Source organism: Osmia lignaria, chromosome 12 (assembly GCF_051020975.1).
Source record: "Osmia lignaria lignaria isolate PbOS001 chromosome 12, iyOsmLign1, whole genome shotgun sequence".
NCBI lineage: Eukaryota > Metazoa > Arthropoda > Insecta > Hymenoptera > Megachilidae > Osmia > Osmia lignaria.
In genome coordinates this window covers 9,262,461-9,277,028 of record NC_135043.1, presented here as the reverse complement: position 1 = coordinate 9,277,028, position 14,568 = coordinate 9,262,461, and the positions used below count along the sequence as shown (strand labels likewise).

At 40.0% G+C, this 14,568-nt stretch overlaps 1 protein-coding gene across 7 annotated transcripts in view; it reads left to right on the top strand.

Annotated features, from left to right (window-relative positions):
* Positions 1 to 14,568, top strand: part of LOC117603132 (kin of IRRE-like protein 2) — a 214,410-nt gene that overhangs the window by 85,215 nt on the left and 114,627 nt on the right. For all 7 annotated transcript variants that reach the window (XR_004581142.2, XR_013063214.1, XR_004581145.2 and 4 more), the window contains exons 9-10: positions 370 to 736; positions 12,790 to 13,038. Coding sequence is in view for 2 of the 7 variants with exons in the window: in XM_034321963.2 (XP_034177854.1) it covers positions 370 to 736; positions 12,790 to 13,038 (616 nt within the window). In the remaining 5 variants the exon portion in view is untranslated. The remainder of the gene's footprint in view (positions 1 to 369; positions 737 to 12,789; positions 13,039 to 14,568) is intronic.

The following is a 14,568-nucleotide window of genomic DNA, read 5'->3' as shown; positions in this document are numbered from 1 at the left end:
TTTTCTGTCGGGAGGTAGATTGGAGAATACGGTTGAAAAAATCAGATTCGATTTGGTTCGATTAAAGAGAAACGCTGACGCCACTTTGCCGATACGTTACTCGAATGCACCCTGCATCGTTGCAGATTAGAGTTGTAAACACGAGATTGCTTTTAATGGTTTAGAATCGAATTTCTTTGGAAACAGAGAATGCTTTGTCCAGGTAGACGATGCATCTGTCGAATTTTAAAGCTATTCGTGTTTGATACAATACGTTGAATTAGGGAAAATGAAAGAGGGTGAAAAAGAAAGAAATCTTGAAACTCCAATACCATAATTTCTTAAATAATTTATATAATAATAAAAAATAAAAATTTGGGGATCGTTTAGGTGATAGCTGCCGGTCGTCCATACGCTCTCCACAACTGTAGCGCGACAGAAATGTCCGCCCCTTTGGATAATGAAGAATTGAGCGCAAAATCTGGAACCGGTCTTCTAGTGCGATGTTTGGAAGGATACGACGGTGGACTTCCAATCTACAGTTACCAATTAGAGGTCGTCTCCGACGAGGACGGTGGACCGATATTACTGAACAAGACCGTTCCAGCGAGCCCAAATGGACCAATGTTTGAGGTAGCAGGCCTAACGACAGGAAAGAGTTACCGACTTTTTCTCTACGCGATTAATGCGAAAGGGAGGAGCGAGCCTGCCATTCTGGAGCCAGTGACCCTGAAGGGTGTTGCCATGTACACCACCGGTGAGTGCATTGACTTTTTAATGTTGTATTTAGCTGAGGGATCGAGAGATTTCTATAGGGGTGTCAATCAGATACAAATTTAGAAATTCTGCTAAAACTCGTATTTTCATTTTCGAATGATAGATGAATGATAGATTAAATCTAGAACATGTGTTTGAAAATGTTTCGACTAAAATTAGATACTCAATTAAAAGTAATATCTTAAACCCTCGAATGGTGGAACATGGAAGGAGTTCCAATTTTAACTTCATTTCGAACATACTCCTCGAGGGTTAACAGTTTTTAGTCTGAAATTAAATTTCAATTGTCATAAATTTGTGTAATCTTACACGAATCCAAAATGAGCAATAATTGTCGCAGAAATATTTGAGAAAATATGAGAAATTTATAAAGAAATAAAGTAATTTTTAATGAATTTCAAGGAAGTAGTATTAATGCAAGTAATAATAGCACACAAGGGTGCATGATTACGTAACATATTATTTCCCTGGTTTGGTAATAAATATCGTAAGGTTTTGTTCGATTACGTGCAGGGTAACTAGACCTTAAAGGCCCCAATTTAAATCTCGATGCCATTCGATCGATAGTGCAGTTACTTTTGTGGTAGGTACTTACACGTTTCATGCATTAATAACAGCGAGCGGTGATCACGCAATCATTTGAAGCCGAAACAATTAAGCGAAAGACTCCACGATAACTAATTAACGGTGCAATTATTGCTTGTTTGATTGTTTCTTCGATATACACTGAATAATACCGTAAATATAATTACAGGTGTGTTCTACATTTCAAACTCGAGTGATAAAAATCTTTTTATTTATTTCTTTTTACTGGAGGGAAAAATAATTTTAATTGAAATATTCTTTTGTATATCAAATACTTAAAGCGGCTTTTATATTTATTTTTTCTTTTTAAATAATTATCTGAAATTCATTCAGAGATACCTTCCTATCAAATTATTTTAAAAGTCACATTTAGGATTTTATTTAAAAAAAAGCTAAATTGGAGATAATAAAATTTCAAACACAGATACGTTTCAAAAATTTAAAATGACAATCGGATAAGGGTCGTATAGTATATCTAACGCGGATGAAAAAGGTATAACTCTTATCAAGTTTCACAATTTCGCGTAAAGAATCCAGGGGGAACGAGGTTGAATGTTTGTATCTGCATTTCTGTAATTCAACTGTGACGGGGTTATTTACATTATCGAATCCGGTAAAACGTCGAGAAGTTTTCTCGTTACCGAGGATGATTATTTTCGTATTATCTGTAAGAAGAAAACGGAAGCCGGAGAAAACTGGGACGCCCGTGGAACGAACTTCTTGCCATTAACAAAACGAGAATGAAAAAGAAACGGAACATCCGGTGAATTTTAAGACTCGGTCACGAGTCTGTTTTCCAGTTCGGTCCGATTAACGACGAAGTAAATGATCGAAATGGACTATAAATTGGATGGTACAACTAAAGATGGTATCCAATCCTTTTTATTGAGTATCGAGCTCGGCTTAAATGCACCTATCGTGGCCTTATTTTCTGCTGAAGGCAATATTCAATGATCGTTATCAAGAATCTTTTGTTTTCCAGACGAAACATTTTCTGCTACTCGTTAACCCCTTGGTAATTACGCACTGACAAAATTCAAATGAATTTATCAAACTTTATAATGATTTGTTTCACAAGGGGAACTACCCAAATGTTAACACTTATTTTTATGATAATTTGTCTCTTTTTGAATAACTATTACGTAAAAATTATCATAAAAAAAAAAAAAAAAAAAAAAAAATTGTTGGGAACCAGGGATTTGAACCGAGGACCTTCAGATTGCGAGTCATGGATCCGCTCCGTGGTTAACCACATGACTCGCAATCTAAAGGTCATCGGTTCAAATCTTTACTTCCCATTTTTTTTTTTTTTTTTTTTTAATGATAAAAAAATTTTTGAATAACTACAATTCTATATAATTCTAAACTAAAATTCTATATTCTATTTTGTGTAACTTAAATTGATAAGTGAGTGTAACACTTGGGTAGTTCTCCGTGTCAGTAGCGCGACTGATAAAACAAAAACCATGTATCTTTAACTTGAAATTTCCAAAAATTTCACACCAAAGTACTGAATACCATAGAAGGGTAGCAATTCTGTAAAATTAGAATGGTCGAAAAATCAGCGAGGCGAACCAGCAAACAAAGCAAAATCGGTTCTCTATAAATCCTGCATCGTTCCTGTTTTCTCTGCGCGTTGCTGAAATTCGCGAACAAAAAAAAAAAAAAAAGAGGGGGAGAGTGGGAGAGCAGGAGGGTCGACTGGTAATGGACGCTGACGCCACAACGACCAATGACTACGGCCAGTTTCACCGTGTCGGGGTCAGAGGGTGGCTTTTGAAAAATGACGGGAACGTCGGAAAAACGCTGAACTTTTCCTCTCGACGGTCCATTAACGGCACTCGCATCGTGCACGCGTATTATAGGCGGTGGTAGGTGACGTTGTAGCGAGCGGATATGATTGCAATTGCGCAAATAGTCGAAGCGGACGCGTCAGTATTGCAATTAGTCGGTTAACCGCCCCTCAAACTCGGCCCTCCTCCCCCTCCCGTCACTGAACTCTGTTTCCCGATGGCTCCCATAAGGGAGACTGAGTGCGGTCGGGGTAGGTTGTACGGGAGGCTGGTTGTACAAGCTCGAAGGAGAAACGAGAGGTCGGTAACGGCAACAGTTCAGCTTGTAATGCTGAACGCAGCGGAACGCAACCGCAGGTATCGGACTCTGCGGACCTTGCAATTAACAAAACAGATTACACTCAATCAACGAACACCTACATATCTGTCTATGCGTCAGGACTGTTTCGCTGGCTTTCAATGCCCTTCCGCGCGTTGCCTTCTGCGAGTACGGTCTATGATAAATACCGGAATCCTCTGCCGACAACCGGCTCTTCCTACGGTCAATACACCACATCCGCTTTGCTACCCTGGTCACGGTTGCTCTTGAATTGCCGTCCGTTTAGAGATCCGTCGAGGGAAACATTTTCAAATAGCTATTATAAATGGGCTAGATTTTGAATAAGAGGGGTTGCCAATACACGAACCGACCGACCGACGGTGTTCAAATGTGATGCCAGGTTGATTGATTGATTGGCGCTATCAAACGGAATGATGACAGGGGTGAAGAAACCGATAGGACTTATTAGGGCTCATCAATATTCGGCAAAGTTATTGGTGCTTCGTATATCGATCGATTACAAGGGACGATAAAAATAGAATCGTGTTATTCTTGTTCGTTATATTTCCTCTAGTTTTTTCATCACGGAAATATTCTCGTTGCGTTCTAGTTTCTTTGAAAGGAGAAATTCAAGGAGAAAAGGCAATGAAATTTATCGAATCTTGACGGATATTCGATTATATATTCCACTTTGCCGTGTTTGCCGTGCTTTCGTTACGCGTCATGTTCCCGTTAACAATCGAGTTTTCCCGGCACGTATCCGTTCTGAAGGAGATTCCCGATGCAAGGAGGTATCCGTCGCTCGGTTTAATCCCGCGAGAAACTCCTCGGGGACGATTTGTCGGGGTCCAAGGTATCGACGTGTGTATATTTGTCAAATTGCTCGTAGCCGAGATTCCTTTCCCCGATGTTGGCGCGCGGTTATAATCGACTCTGCTCAAACACCTTCCGGAACATAATGGAAAGTTATTGGTAACATACGGTGCCGGGGTTAACATCGGGGTTAATTCAGTTTGCCAGCGATTTCCAACGATTTCCAGCCCGACCAACCGCATAAAGTGTCGGCTCGCTGTCCAATTCGCCAACCCTCCTTCTTCTTTCCCTCCCTCCGGCTCCTTCTTCTCTAATTCCAGCACGCCTGACTTTGCACACCGACCTGTCTCTGCTGGCTGGCTGGCAGGGTGGCGAGGTGCAAATATTGATTTGACAACCGTAAGCCCGCCGGCACTGATTTACTCGAACGACGCGACGGCCTGCCTGCGGACCGTTCGAGCCAATTTGCGGCCCCTTTGCTTTGTCCCCCGTTTGATGGAACGCCATCGGGGTCAGTCCACCAAGAAAATCGTCACAAAACCCTTTGTGCGACTCTCTTCGCGCATTCAGCGATTCTATTCTATGCGCTTCTCCTATTTTTATCCGAACCACCATTCAAGGCTGGTGTAAACCTGACCGCGTTGCATTTCTACGATGAAGTAGCATCTTCGAAACTCTTGATCCTTTCATTCAAATATACCCATAGAATGTGTTGACAGTCTTTGACTTAAAAAACTTGAGACACCTTGCGAATCGCATGCACTTTCCTTTATTATTTAAAAAAGAAAAAAAACATGACGTTGTTTTACTTCATCTTTTACCTGACCTCCATCATAGGTCCAACAGTCCCGAGAGGATCCGCTAGAGATCCTCTTGTATTCGTGTCGCGACAATGTAGCTCTCGTTCCCCAGCTCGATATCTCGATTCAAGGTGTGAAACGACGAGACGCATTCAAAAACGCGTCGGTTTCCGGTCGCGGACAACACCGTCGGGATCACGGGCGGAGGCAAGGAAATGGTTTCAGGGATCGAGAAGAGAGGCGGATTCCTTCTGTTCTGGTGGCGAAAGAAAAGCGCTAGGTAACCAGATGCAAGGTAACGCGACGGAGCAAGAAAATGAACGGGTAAAATGAAAATGGAGGGAAAGAGGAACGGAACCACGCTCCAACGTCTTTCCATTTGGTAGCGGCAGTCGGCTGCCGGCTAATCCATTAGGAAAATTAAGCATGGGAACAGGGTCTACTTATTCCTCGCGGAGTAACGTCTCCTACGTTTCTTTGTTAGACCCGCTCGAACTGTCGCGAATCGTAGAATAAGAAATAAGGGATCCTCTTCTTTAAGCACGCAACGGAGGGCTGTCGGAGGAAAAGATAGCGAAAGCCGAGTAGACGGGAAGAAAAAGCACAGCCCCGGAAAAAGTGGATAAGATATCGGAGATGAGAGAACGAAAGGAAGGTGATAAATAGTTATTCTTCGCCTTTTTCCCAACACTTTTTCATCCCTTCTCGTATTTAGTCCAGGCAAAAAGAATCTTTCGGAGAAATTCGTCGACCGAGAATTCGTTCAACGAGCAATTCGTGTAATTGGATTTTACTTGAACCCTATTGAAATTTATAGTTACAGGCTAATTGGAACTCGTTGCCATTGCGATACTTAGACGATTGTAAATTTTTAAATTCACTTTTCTTTCAAATTTAGAGAATAGGAGAGTTCGAAGAAGAGGATCTATAAAGGTGACTCGAATGTTGATAGAATAAAGTTTCTTCATTGAAGGGATTTCGAAATTTGCAGCTTTTCAAATTTTCAAAACTCGTTTCTAAGGCCATGCAACTTTTGGTCACTTAAAAAATTAAAAAAGATTACTTGGCAGAGAGTCACTGCCTCCGAAACTAGCGTCCAATTCAATTTTCTAGGTATCTTAAAATTACCTATCCTTTGCAAGAACTTTTCGAAAGTTGTAGAGGGTGAAATATACTTGGAAGAAGAAATGTTTCAGTGGATGAGACATGTTTGACTTTGCACTTAAACAAATGAATAACTATTAATCCTGTAGAAAGCCCCAATTTTATTTCATATTATTTTCATTTTCTAAATTTTACACGATTCATCGAAAATATATACTTCTAATATTCTCTTTCGTTTAAAAATTATACATATCCTTCAACCAGGAAAATATCAGGAAGGTATCTCAGAGGTTCTTTAAGGCGATCGGTGGCATTGGATTACTTAAGAAAGAAAATCGAATATCCGTTAAAGTTGTTTCCCTTCTTAGCTTAGCAAGATATCGACTACGACCACGAACTGTTGGACGAGTTTCGACATTCAATTGGACCGACGTCTCGACGATATACGCGGTGGTCGGTTGTTTGGCCCGGAGCTAGACACGTGGATGGTTTTAGAATGCAATTCTTTCGAAATTGGTTTCAGGTTTCCGCGAGATTGCCTCGATTTAGGATGAATTGTGTCGCGACTGCCTTAAGCCACGACCCACTCGTACGAGGCGCACTTTCGACTCGGTTTCAACGCAGGAAACTTTCGACAAAACTCGACAGACATCGAATCCTTAGCCCGAGATAGGATTATTCTTGTAACAGGAGTTTTGTCCTTTTCGTTTCATCTCGTTCCAGTTGATCTCTGTTCCCATGACTTACGAACGTGAAAAGACCAATCGATTTAACACCCAAAGCTACTGGTCTCGATTTCAAAGTGTTATATTTCTAATTTATAATTCAATGATAAAATACGATGAAATGTATTGATATCTCATGGATTTCACGGCGGACATCACTATTCGATGGATGTCCTTTGCAGTTGAGAAATGTGATTTACGACTGACGGTTAAACTCGAGCAAGGTGTAGGTGAAATTTCCATTTTTCTTCGGCTGCATCTTTTGATTCTCGGAGCGTGACATTCCGAACGCATCTGCCGCACCGGTGCACAGAAATTCTGTTCTCTGAACGAGTGTTGACAGATAGGTTAGGTGACAGTTGGCAGCTATCAGCTCGCGGGACGAGCTGCATAATGATTTCAAGTGTGTGCACTCGTGTTGTTTCTACAGAGGCTCGAACGAGTGTCTGTTCGCGCGTTTTGCTTCAGCTACCTTGTGTCTGCATTGTTTATGCAGGCGGAACAAAGTGCATGGTCAACACGACGTTACGACCAGAGAGTGTCTTAAGTGCATTCAAATTCTGTTCTGAAGAAGTTGCACTCGTAAAGGGACAAGCAGCTATTCGCTTGAAATTCTCAACCATTTTCCGCCTTATTTACCGTTGCACTTTGGTCACCTTAGATGGTTGAATGGAAAATCGATGGCTGAACATCGACACGGTTTACCCCTGTGCTTTTATTACCATTTTCTCTATTTTATTGGCTGATAAGTTCTTCAATATTTGGGAAATTTATTACGAAAATTTGCCAAGCAACAAGTCTGAATTGTAACAGAAAATCTATAATTTGAAATCTTATACCGATAACAAGTGTTAATTAACGAGATTATTAAGGGAAATTTCAACGGAAAGCTTCAAATAGTTTGACGTTGTTGGATTGATAATGGATTAATTAATACCGGAAATTAAGATCAATGGATACGTACGTAATTGAATAACATTATCGATATTGACTGTTAACGCGGGACGATTGAATTATCTGACAAAGTAGGGAAACTCGAAACTCCCTCGTTAGCGATTGTAAATGTATTCTACAAGATATTTCCTTTCATTCATTAGTTTCAAGTTAATTTGATACAATAACAGCAGCAGATGTACTAAAAATATCTGTAACGTCCCACAGGATTTGAATCAACAATAAGTAAATGTTTAAAAAGGATCGAGATAATTAATTTTCACCTTCATCTCGAAAAATCCATTACTCTTTTATAAACGCATCATGGAAGGAAATAGCTGGACCGTTATTAAGGGACATATTTTCGAAAAGCTTCTGCCTAAATATTCAACGGAGGCGAGGGTGAAAATGTTGTGGCACGTAACGTCGTTGTTGGTTATGCAGCGTCTATGCTAAGAATTTCACCGCCTATTTACCGGGTTATTTGCTCTATAAAAGGCAGCCTCGTTTGTTGTTGCCGTAAGTTCGGCGTCGTTACCGCAACCTAACAGTAGGTATATCAATATTTGGCCACAGTGGACGTGGCGTTGCCTGTTCTCGTCGTTGCTTCATTATTTGCTCGTGTTTCTGCCGCAATTAGTAATGGAACGGTTGCTAGCCAGGCTCACGAGTTACAACGCAAACAGTCCAGCAAACGTATTTAAACCGGCTGAGCATGTTTGACCCAGCAATGGGAATAGTTGAGATCTTACAATCCTATTCTATCGTTTAACTCGTGCCTCGTTTAGACAGTTATTCGTGAACAGGAAATTCTAATTGTATATCGAAGTACAAAATACAGTTTTCTACAGGTAGATTACAGTAGCTGAAAATGTTTCGTTCACTTTCGGCTCGTTTATTTGTTCCGGTTACTGTATCTCGCACGGTAAATTAACTTTGTCTCGGTAGTTCGAAAGTGGAAACAAAGTGAGTTATTCGTTTAAGCTCAGGTTTACTTACCAGTTGTTTCTTTAGGTTTGTCTTCGGAATTAGACGACAGAGGGACGGTGTAGAAAAGAGTATACCTACACGCAATTTTCCGAGAGATTTTGTAGTTTCTTGAAGCTAGGGACCAATTAAGGGTGAAATACGTTTAGTAGTGATAGAAATGTTGCATTATGTTTATTAGCCTAGATTAAATTTTAACTTCGATGGTCATTAAAATTTGCTAATATTACTCTCTTTAATTAAAATATTCTAACTACCATTTTTCATTGCTCGAGATATTTTGAAAGTTCGTATATTTCTCACCTTTTAGACAAAGTTTTAAAAATCTCCCTAAAATCTTAATTACCAGTCCTCCTCAGCAGTGTTAACAAAATCAATTGTCCGGTGCACGTTGCACCACTTAGCAAAGTTCCTCCGTCTCTGATAATGCTTCCACTCAAAATGGCTATTTTTCTTTTCTGTTTTTCTACGTCCCGACAATTTCGCCTTTACCATTTTCCACGGCAATCGATTAATCTCCCGTCCAGCATACTGCAGGGTTATCCGAAGGGACAGAAGCGAGAGTGGCGAGCAACCAATTTCGCGGTGGAAAAAGTTTAATTACGCTCGAGGCTGGGGACATATTCCGGTGTAAACAGCTGTCTACACGTCGGTACAAGAGAAAGACAGCCGGACAGGCTTGACTTCTCGCTAAATTCTTCCATAGAAGTGTAACTTCAGGCGAGACGCAACACTCGCTTGATCACCGAATGTCCTCCCGCCATTTCAACACCCCCCTTTCCTCCACCCTCTATTTCTCTCTGCTTTTTATCCTGTACAAGTCTGCCGGTCGGCTCTCGAGGTGGAGTTTAAATTGGTCCGCTTTCTGCCGGCAATCAAAGTCTAATCAAACTTTAACGAGTATCACAAATGCTCCCAGGACTCTCGTCCAGTACGGAGATTTCACGCGAATTATTCTCTGGCAACAGCTGAAGATAACAGTGGATTTATGATTCCTTTCAAGAATCTCAGACTTCCTATCCGAATTTTTTCCACGTCATTTACTACTCGCTGAATTTCAGTCATTATGTATATTTGTAGACGGAGGGAAACGTTTTTAACAAATTTCAAATGACAAAGTTAATATTTGCGAAACGCTCCTTCCAAATACTCGTATGAAAATTATTCATTTTTAAATCAAATTTAATTAACCCTCGATGGAGGGAGCCACAATTTTAATTCAATTTTAATACGTTCTTCTTGTACCTCCTTACAACATTATAAAACCCGTTAATTATTAAATTACTCCATGAAGCACTGGAAAAGTTGGATATTTTCAAAATTACTCAACACGTCAGCCTCGTTATTCTCATTGCAAACTGAATTTAATTTTTTGACAAACGAAATAATATTTGGAAAAAGGTTCGTATCGCATTATCCTCTGCGCAATTTAATTTCACAACAGCGACCGTAACGAGTTAAACTCGGTTACAGAGAAAATGTAAATGTAATAGGCAGAATTGAAAGAGAACGTTTCTGCGCCACTATTTCTGCGTTATTTAATTTAATTCCCCGGTGTGCTGCCTTTGAACGCACCGTACAATAGCCTCCCTCTTGCTCGTGGAATTTTAGTTAATAATAATTTCGTATTTCCTGCGTCGGTTCGTTAAGAAGAGAAAACGTTCGAATGTTCATTTAGCGGAGGGAATGGAATTTACTGTGAGACACGCGAAAGCGATTTGTCCAATGCGTACGAAAGAATTATTCCGTTCACCTGTGTACATGTATTTTCTATTTCTTTTCTGTCATTTCGTTTGCAAAGTCGCTAATTACTTTTCCCAGAATCGTAATTCCGTTTCGATGGAAAACGTCTGTTTCAACTGTTGCGCGACCATGCCAGAGTCGTTTCTCTCTAGTGTTTTTTTTTTTTTTTTTATTTCAGAAACAGCAAGAAATTCATGCTTTCTGCGGTTCCGTTCTCTATTTTTTTTTTACTACTTTCATTCTCTTTTTTTATCCCAAGGAGTATTAAAACGTAAATGCAGCTGGAACGAGCGCGGTGTTCGAGCTATAAACGGTACGCCCGCTTGAAACTTAAACGTTCCTTCCAGCGCATAAATTCGAGAAGCTGGTATTAGTCAAATTCTCGAGTTGTTTCTTGGTTTCAGCATCCGAATGAATAAAAAGTGCTGGGTTAATCGAGCGGTTGACGCGGTCCTCTCTCGATATAAAATTCTAAAGCTTCCTGGAAACTTTTACGGAGAGTTTTCGCAATTTATCTTTTATTTTAATTTCTTCGTTACAAATTATAATAAGAAGAGGACGTTAATTTTCTTGCATAAATTTTCGAAAGAGCATTCGACAGTGTTTATATTACCGTGTCTTTGCGCGGAGCATCAAAGGCTCCCTTTTAAGGGATATAATAATTTTCTCGTCGCGCTATTAACTATTATCGATCCTTTCGAAAAAATTTCCAATTAATCGTTAATAAATAATCCGGCCAACTAACAGTCGGTAAACACGCGATAAAACGAAATCAAACAGCCTTATCGGTACTCACGTGGCGCAAACATTTTCGCGCAAACACCAATTAGCAGCCGGTATCGGTGCTCGTCACGTTCGTTCGTTCTATGCTAAAAAAAATCGGCTCCGACGAAGCCAAGCGAAGCAGGCGTTAATAATTTACAACGCTTACGCACCGGACAAAATTTACAACGCGTAACATCGAAGCGGCTAGCTTTACCCCCATTAGAGCCCAAAGCGACTGCGGCTCCTAACGGCTGATTTACGATTCACCCCCTGCAGTGGCGCGTGCATACGCTTTCACGCGTCTGCACGCACGCACCTGCAAGCTTCCACGTGCTCAGCCAGTCAAAGCGGACGAGTTGCCGGCGCGATGCATATCGAGAGAGGCCAATGCAAGAACGTTCGTCTAATTATATACGTACACTGACTGAACCGTAATAGCATCATAATTGACATACCTTCGTTAATTATCGTCTGCTTATTAAGTTTACCTGCCCCCGATATAGCGACGCTCTTACCCGCTCTCTCGGTCAACGAGAAGAGTATGGGCGAGAATAATGACGCGGTCGGACACGGCCCTCTATTAGGGACGGTATGTGGCGAGCACGAAATTTTCGTTCATTACAGGGTACATCGCTTGATCTTTGCTTATTTCGGACACCGTTCTAATTAGACATTGCAGGTGCACATCAGGTGGCTCTTGTAACGCATAGTTACGGAATTTTCATTTTTTTTTTGTGGTTTGAAAACAAGACTGACTTGTTACGTAATTCTGAGTATAACAAAAAGAAAATATAATAAAATATGATTTCCAGGTAGAAATAGAACGAAAAATAGCGTCCTACGTGCGATATAAGTGAAATAATCGTATGCGTCTGACCAATGGTTGACCTAATCTACTAGTTTCATTCCTAATTTTGATCTATCAATACCAATGGTACATCGGGACAATTAAAGAACTAGATATATGTTTATATTTAACGATTAACAAAATAACTACACTTTAGTTTCACACATAATTAACATTAGCAGTTAATTTTACTCTGTTTCCTCTCAATTGAACGCGCAGACAATAATTCTTCCTTTCTGCATCTAATTATAGAATTCCGAAATAACGAAAGATATCAACAACCATAGCGTTTGCGATAAATCTTTCCTCGGGCGATTAACAGCAAATACTTTGAAAACGAAACAGCATTCCGTTGAAACAACGAACGTAACCTGTTCGAAGTTTAGCGCGAAAGGAAACAATGCCGGGCGAACAATAAATTTAGCAGCGGCGCCCGAGTGAAATTGGAGTTTCGGTGGTAGGAACGATCGAGGAGAAAGCGGGGGTGTTTGACGATGGGTAAAAATATACTTGCCGCAATAATCGTGGAAGCAGGGACGAAACAGAGGATGGCAGAACAGATGATAGCTCGATAGAAGTTCCGGTTGATGGAGCATTTTGCATTGCTGTTCTGTGACAGGCACCACGGACGCCTCGATGCTGAGTCCATTGCTGTTGGGCCTGGCAGCGACGGCGACCCTTTTGGCCCTGGCCGTAACGGGAATCCTGGCGGCGCTCTACCGGAAGCACTCAAACGGCCGGCCCGGAAGTCCGAAGCACGCTCCGATCGTGTGCGAGCCACCTAATGCAGGTGCAACTACCCCGGTCCACCCTCAGACCAAGCAGGCGGTCGATGACATCGATCCGGACATCATACCCAACGAGTATGGTGAGTCTACGGCTTTCCGATTGTTTCAAACGTGCGCCAAATTACGGCCCGCGCAAATACAGATGCATTGGTTGCACTAAATATATAGGGTGTTCATTTCTTTTCAATCTTTTCGACAATTTGACATAAGGATATTAGGAATGGAAATTAGATAGGGATGAATTGACAATAAATTGCAATATGGAAAATTTACATTCTATATTGTGTAAGGGTTTTAGGTGTAAATAATGGTAATTAAAAAAATATTCCCAATATTATAATAGCAGTGATTTTAATAATAGTGTTAGATGGAGCAGTGTTAGATATGTAGAATATTAGACCCTATAATTTTAATTGAAGTATACCGAAATTTTTGATTAATTAAATATTGCCAAGTGAGCAAGCTATAACGAAGCAGAGTTGCTTGAATATCGGTGTGCAATGCTTTAATCCATGCGTTTAGTTATTTATAACTTCATCGGTTGTTCAATTACGCCTCTTTGACCCGATCGATGGTTACAATTCATGTAAATGGAACATTTGTTGGCCGATTACACGCGATTTATATGTATACGTGCTCCCCAGTCGTGCAATTCCTTGGATTATCGAAGCAAATTGTTCCATTCTTGTCTCGTTTCTTTGTTTTGTGGATTGCAATTGGAACATATAGCTTTATGGGATTTACCTGGGGGTGCAGTTTAACGTGTACATTGTCATTCATAAGCATTACAAAGCTTGAAAATTTTACATAAATCTAAAATAAGTAGGATGTTAAATAAATGGATGAATTTAATATAAATTGTTCATTTCTGTTATATGTTTGTACCACCAGAGGCATTAAATCAGGTTTTCCTAGGAAAAATAGTGTTATAGGGAAAATAGGAATTTTCAAAATCTTCAAAGTGTTTACATCCTCCATTTTTTATACTTTGGCTTATTTAAAATTTCACTCAAGCCCTTTTCGCATAAGACACATAATTAGATGCCCTATTTTCTTCTACATGTACCTACTCTCTGAAGGACAATCTTAAAAATAGTAAGTTTTAGTATCTAAATGAATTTTCAATACACTCATGAACTGTCAACTTTTTTTATACTCTTGAAACATTTAATTTTAATTTTTGGATATTCAATCAACTCGCAACCGTGGTTTCTTTGTAAATAGACTTTTTCCTTAAAATTAAATTTCAAAATAATTAAATCTTAATTTACAAATATTGATGAAAGGAAAATAGTTACCGAACGTCACCATAGTTTGTAAGTACAATATCATTATCCACCTTCATTTAAATTCTTGCGGTTATTAATAACAAAAGCTTCATTATTCTTTTTCCATCAATGATATTTCCACGTCGCGAAGCAGTGAATTTCAAAATACATTGTCAGGTTAAATTTATACGCTTCAGTACACATTAATAGATCGGAAATGCGATGCCTTTATCCACAATGAACAGTGATCAACGCGTGTTCATTAAACTTCTGCGTTATTATCTCAGCATTAATGTGAACGAACGTGGACAGAGTATCGATTGAAAGCTTTGACATGAAATA